The following is a 7,045-nucleotide window of genomic DNA, read 5'->3' on the forward strand; positions in this document are numbered from 1 at the left end:
GGGAACTGCCGGATCAGGGAACAATGGCCTCTTGCTTTGTCCTTGATCCGCAGGCTTCCAGTCGGTGTGGACTAAAGGGGTCAGGAGTGTCTACTCTCGTAGCGTGCGTTGTATGACACTTACTTGATGGCGGCTGCTGACCAGGCCTCTCCTTCTCAAGGTCTTCTGCTGCAACGGTGTTCTGCTGGGAGGGCTGGCTGGTCAAGGAGAGGCTGGCTAAGAGAGCGAATCAGTTCTGGGACCTGTCTTTTATAGGTCCCAGGGGCTTTGCATCCTTCAGGGCGGACCCTCTATAAACCTGCAATCGATTGGGTCTCTTCCCAATCGATTGATTTGAATTTCCCCAATAACGGGGCAGTCCCTCGATCACCGGCCGATTCCTTACACCTTATTGGTGCCCTTTGTCTTAGACTCTACTGGCGCCGGAATGTCTGGCCTTCCATAGAATGTTTAACTGTTGTGTCCATTGTGCCTGGGGATCACCGTAAATCGCTTCATTAATATGCGCAGCTTGTTAGCTACTATTCTGCCGGGTTTCTGTGGCAGCTAGAATACAGGGGATTCTGCAGACTGCTGGTTTCTTTGCCAATGTCCATTTTACCCTGTAATCGTTGTGTTCTTCCATTTTGTGTGAGAAAATGGCCAATCCAGGTGGCTACACCCCCCCCCCCCCCCCCCCCCCCCCCCACAACACCCCCTCCCCACCGCCCGCAGCGGGATGGGCGAGCCACGCAAAATGGCAAAGACATCAACGAGATCGGTAGATTCCGCCGGCAGCCCATGGCAGGCCACCTTTGTCGCCGTAAAAAATGCCGCGGGGAGATTGGGGGGTGGAATGTCCCACCCATGGCGAGGGGTCAGTGCCTTCCTTGGTCTCCAATTGTTTCTGCTAGTTTGCACCCATTTTACATTTGGATGTTTTCTCATGCGATTTGTGGGAAATCTGATAGTAATGGCATGTTGGCCAAATGGACGTGGGGTCAGGCACATTTCCGGGTATAACCTCCAGGTTGTGCAAATTCCAGGCTGCGCGCCTTTCCACGTTCTTATCCATGACCAGAAACCACTTCGCAAATGTAGACACACATTGCAAAGCTGCGAATCTACTCATTTCCTGTGCAGCTTGCCTGCTGCTGAATCGCTTTCATACCTTTGCTACTTCTAGACTTGACTATTCCAGTGCACTCCAAGTACAAATCTCTCCCTTCACTCTGCCCATATCCTAAATCACACTAAGTCCCAACTACCCTGAGCTTGCTGACCTACACTAGCTTCCGGTTCAGTAGCACCTAGATTTTAAAATTCTCATGCTCATTTCAAATCCCTTCACAGCGTCATCACTATCAATCTCTACAATCTCCCCTTGTCCTAAAACCCTCTGAGGTCTCTGCACACCCCAGATTCTGGCCTCTTCAACGACCCTGATTTTAAAGACTGCAACAATGGCAGCCGGACCTTCAGTAGCTGACGACCAAAGCTCTGGAGTTTTTCCCTGAAGTCTCACGATCACTCCACCTCTTTTGTGTGTCCTTTAAGACACTCCTTAAATCCTACCTTTCATCCAACGTACCATCTCCTTACGTGGCTGAATTTTCTTTGGAAACACTCCTCTGAAGCACATTGGAATGTTTTACTATGTTACCGGCGCAATGTAAATGCAGGTATGGTGGCATGGTGTCACAGTGGTTAACACCGTTGCTTCACAGCTCCATGGTCCCAGGTTCGATTCCCGACTTGGGTCACTGTCTGCGTGGAGTTTGCTCGTTTTTCCCGTGTCTGCGTGGGTTTCCTCCGGGTGCTCCGGTTTCATCCCACAGTCCAAAGATGTGCAGGTTAGGTGGATTGGCCATGCTAAATTGCTCTTAGTGTCCAAAAAGGTTAGAATCATAGAATTTACAGTGCAGAAGGAGGCCATTCGGCCCATTGAGTCTGCACCGGCCCTGACAAAGAGCACCCTTCTGAAGCCCACGTATCTACCCTATCCCCGTAACCCAGTAGCCCCCACTTAACATTTTTTGGACACGAAGGGCAAAAACACTGAGGGTTAGGAGGGGTTATTGGGATACAGGGATATAGTGGAGGTGTGGGCTTCGGTGGGATGCTCTTTCCAAGGGCCGGTGCAGACTCGATGTGCCTCATGGCCTCATTCTGCACTATAAGTTCTATGATTCTGTGATTCCAAGTTTGTTATTGCTGCTGTTGAGACACCGAGTTACGTACAAAGACTCAGATATTCTATCCTTTTGTTTGGCTTCTCCTGCTGGCCTCGTGGGTACGAGTCGTACAATCCAGATATGAATGCTGGGGGTATACAAGTGTAAAACAGATTAATAAATTGGGATGCCATTTGAGGCTGAAGGATTCAAGAAATATTTTGGTGGGTGTCTGGAGAAGGAAGGGATTGTGGGAGATTGATATCAAGCAGGTAAAGATGGTATTTTCCAAAAGCCCCATGATGCCAATAGAGCCAATAGTCCCTCCCCACCCCATCCCTCCACCATTCCCTCCCTCCCACTTCCAGTGCTCAATCGCCCCTCCCCACTGCTTGATAAATCTCCACATGCCTGTAATTGAATTTTCCAGCTGTTAAGACAAATATTATTCATATGTGTCATTTTTTGCAGATGTATCATAATGGCAGTGACTATTTGGGTCTACTCATCACTGATATCATTTCTACCAGTGATGCAAGGATGGAATGAAATACCAGGCATCAATTTCGATATCGGGACAGAATGCGTTTTCGTGACCAACTGGGCATTCGCTATCGTGGCATCCGCCTTGGCCTTCTACATCCCCTTCCTGATCATGTGCAGCATGTATTTCTTCATCTATCGGGCATCCCGGCTGAAATCCAGCAGAATCATGTCACAGACTCTGGACCTCCACTACCATCCCAATAGCAAGCGGCCAAATAACCTACAGCTGGAAAACAAGGCCACTAGGACAATGAGCATCATCATTTCGGTTTTTGTCATGTGCTGGCTCCCATACTTTATCTTGAATGTCTGGCTCGCAGTACACAGCACCGATGTGTCCAGCGACGTCGTCACGCATGTCTTCAAAGTGATAACCTGGCTCGGGTACTGCAATTCCACTATCAACCCCATGCTGTACGCCTTCCTCAACCGCGACTTCCAGCGGGCGCTGAAGAAGCTGCTCATCTGCCGCCGCTGGAGGTCACAGGTGGACATCGGAGAAGATATGGTGTCCATTGTGACCTTCTCAAAGACTGCCCAAGAGGCTGAGTACAATACCAGGGTGACCAGCATTCCCAATGGAAACAAAACCAAATCAAAGCAATAAGTGTTCGCATTGGGTCAGATGGAGTTAGTTTGGGAGGAGGCTCGTGTGGAGCATAAACACCAACCTGGACCAGTTGGAACAGATGACCTGTGTCCGCACTGTAAATAATATGGCCTGGAAATTGCAATCAGTAGCAAAATGACAGCACTTGCTGCTAACCGCAAAGAACACAGCCCCGCTAAGATTTAGCAATCACTGTGGCTGTGAATTTCTGGCATTACTTTCATTCTGGCTTCACAGGATCTCCAAAATCCAGCAGCCTCAAGCAAGCTAAGTAGCTAATCACATTGAAGAATTCTCACAGACAGCAAAACTGGAAGTGGCATCCACTGATTATTCGCCACTTTTTAATCAACCTATCTGTGGCAAAATTAGAACGTTCACAGGGGATTAAGATTGAAATACCATAAACAAACTTCAACCACAAAACAATTTTACATATCATTTTTTATCATAATGGAGAAATGTTGACATTCCACAAATATAAAAATAGTTTTTCAGGGGCAGAGAGGTTATTCATTGGACATTCTGAACTATGTATATTGCTAAAAATCCAGTTACACTTCATTTAACAAGGCGTAACTTTTCCAAAGGATTTTAAACAATTAATAATAATTTTTATTATTGTCACAAGTAGGCTTACATTAACACTACAATGAAGTTACTGTGAAAATCCTCTAGTCGCCACATTCCGGCGCCTGTTCGGGTACACTGAGGGAGAATTTAGAATGTCCAATCCACCTAACAGGACGTCTTTCAGACTTATCGGAGGGAATCGGAGTACCCGGAGGAAACCCACGCAGACACAGTGCAGACTCCGCACAGACAGTGACCCAAGCCGGGATGGTCCCGGGTCCCTGGCGCTGTGAAGCAACTGTGCTAAGATTTCCGTCTGCAGGGACTCCCAACGGCAACTCCAACGGTGGAGGAGCAGGGAAAGCTCGCAGGCAAGTTCAGAAAGTTCAGTAAATTCTTAAGAAATAATTCTTACTAAAATGATACAAGGCACGAGTTAAACCACACCTGGAATACTGTGAGCAATTTTGGTGACCTTATCTAAGGAAAGATATACTGGCATTGGAGGCAATCCAGAGAAGGCTCACTAGGTTGATCCTGGGAATGGAGAGATTTGAGTAGATTCTACTCATGGAGTTTTGAAGAATGCGAGGCAACCTTATTGAGACATATGGGATTCACAGGGGACTTGACAGAGTAGATGCTGTGAAGATGTTTCCTCTTGTGGGAGAGTCGAGGTCCAGAGGGTAAAATCTTAGATTAGAGGGTCACCTGTTTAAACCAGAGATGTGGAGGATTTTCCTCTCTGAGCGTAGCGAATCAGTGAAATTTTTTACCCAGAGGGCTGTAGAGACTGGGTCGTTAGGTATCTTCAAGACGGGCAGCACGGTGGCCTAGTGGTTAGCACAACCGCCTCACGGCGCTGAGGTCCCAGGTTCGATCCCGGCTCTGGGTCACTGTCCGTGTGGAGTTTGCACATTCTCCCCGTGTCTGCGTGGGTTTCGCCCCCACAACCCAAAAATGTGCAGAGTAGGTGGATTGGCCATGCTAAATTGCCCCTTAATAGAAAAAATAATTGGGTAATCTAAATTTATAAAAAAAAAAGTATCTTCAAGACTGAAATAGACAGATTTTTCATCAGTAAGAGAATCGTGGGTTATGGGGATGAGGCAGGGAAGTGGTGTTGAGGATTAACATGTCAGATCAATCACGATTTCATTGATTTGCGGAACAGACGTGATGGGCCAAATGGCCTACTTCTGCTCCGTCTTCTTATAGTAATCACTGACAGCAACTTCTGGATTTTCATGTTCAACTGTGCATGTATGAATACCAAAAATTGAACCATCATTACAGCCACAAAATTTTGACTTTCGACGGATTTCAGTGTAAGGTGGACGGTTAGCTCAGTTAGCTGGACAGCTAGCTCGTGATGTGGCGTGTTGCCAACACGCGAGTTTTATTCCTGTACTGGCTGAAGTTATGCAGACCCTGCCTTCTCAACCTTGCCCCTTCCCTGAGGTGTGGTGACCATCAGGTCACCAGTCAACTTGGATTGGATTGGATTGGATTTGTTTATTGTCACGTGTACCGAGGTACAGTGAAAAGTATTTTTCTGCAAGCAGCTCAACAGATCATTCAGTACATGGAAGAAAAGGGAATTAAGCAAAATTCAAGAAAATACATGAAAATACATAATAGGGCAACACAAGATATACAATGTAACTACATAAGCATTGGCATCGGATGAAGCATACAGGGTGTAGTGTTAAGTCAATAAGAGGGTCATTTAGGAGTCTGTGGGGCAGTGGGGAAGAAGCTGTTTTTGAGTCTGTTCGTGCGTGTTCTCAGACTTCTGTATCTCCTGCCCAATGGAAGAAGGGGCTCTCAAAGGGGCTGTGGCTACATTTTGTTCTCAATCCATCATGTCCTGTCTTTCTCGGTTTCATTCGAATTACTGTGGTCTCTATTGTTCCTTGTAAGTGCCAAATTCATCATCCTACACTATCTACTTCACTTGTCAATGTGTTGAAATTAAGATTCATGGGATTGCTTTTACTCCATCTCATTCATCTCTCTCAGCCTTTCCCTCTTCCTGAAGGCCTTTGTTTTTTGAAACCCTAGATTGCTGTCACTACTTCCCAATTTAATTTGGAATGAAAATCGCTTATTGTCACAAGTAGGCTTCAAATGAAGTTACTGTGAAAAGCCCCTAGTCGCCACATTCCGGCGCCTGTCCGGGGAGGCTGGTACTGGAATCGAACCGTGCTGCTGGCCTGCTTGGTCTGCTTTAAAAGCCAGCAATTTATCTGAGTGAGGTAAACCAGCCCCAATTTGTATCGTCAAACGATAATTTGTATCGTCTGCTGCTTTTTTGAGTCTTGCTCCTCAATATGTGAAAACAAATCTCGTGGGTTGTGGGGAGAGAAACATCCCCAGCGTCATTACAAAATTTTACGACTCTGTTGTAAAAGCAGCTGAACTTGCCTTATCATTTCTCCATGTTAAATGTGGTGCTGTGTTAAATGTTACGCACTCTCATTAGAACGATTAATTTGCTTAAATTGCTGAGGAGCATATTGCAATTTGTATGAGACATTGTATAGCATGGCAATGTAATGTAAAAATAATATTGTGTTAGTTCCTTGCACTGTTATGTAATACTTTATTTCACGTATTACTGTCTCACTGGCTTATGTGAGAAGTTGTATTTGATCATGGGAGCCAAATAATCAGAGACAGGCTGTAAAACAGAGCGTAGGCTGGGAAGTTCCCATTGCATGTTCCTCAGCCCAATTCCACTTTGCTCTCTCTCTCTCTCACACACCCTTTGCAATTGCTTCACTGCCAAATATCCATCCAGTTTTCTGTTGCATTTGCTAATGGGACCTGTCTTCACTACTCCCAGGCATTCCCTTCTGCGAATTCACCATTCTTTGACTAAACCTAAACAGTTTGTTGACCTTCTTTCTTCAGAGCTGGGGCTTATGGCAGAAGGATATTTTTCTGTTTGACTTGAATAACATTAGAATGCCGTAACATGCTCTCTCATTCCTGTAATCGGTAAATTAACAAATAAAAAAGAACAATGTAAAGTACAGCACAGGAACAGGCCCTTCGGCCCTCCAAGCCTGCGCCGACCAGGCTGCCCGACTAGCCTAAAACCTTCTACACTTCCGGGGTCCGTGTCCCTCTATTCCCATCCTATTCATGGATTTGTCAA

At 46.1% G+C, this 7,045-nt stretch overlaps 1 protein-coding gene across 1 annotated transcript in view; it reads left to right on the forward strand.

Annotated features, from left to right (window-relative positions):
* The window catches only part of LOC119963870 (octopamine receptor-like), a 41,062-nt gene extending 36,389 nt beyond the window's left edge, over positions 1–4,673 (forward strand). The window contains exon 3 of the mRNA XM_038793229.1: positions 2,625–4,673. Coding sequence (XP_038649157.1) covers positions 2,625–3,306 — 682 coding nt within the window. The 3' untranslated portion in view covers positions 3,307–4,673. The remainder of the gene's footprint in view (positions 1–2,624) is intronic.
* The last annotated feature ends 2,372 nt before the right edge of the window (positions 4,674–7,045 follow it).

The sequence above is a fragment of the Scyliorhinus canicula genome, chromosome 3 (assembly GCF_902713615.1).
Source record: "Scyliorhinus canicula chromosome 3, sScyCan1.1, whole genome shotgun sequence".
NCBI lineage: Eukaryota > Metazoa > Chordata > Chondrichthyes > Carcharhiniformes > Scyliorhinidae > Scyliorhinus > Scyliorhinus canicula.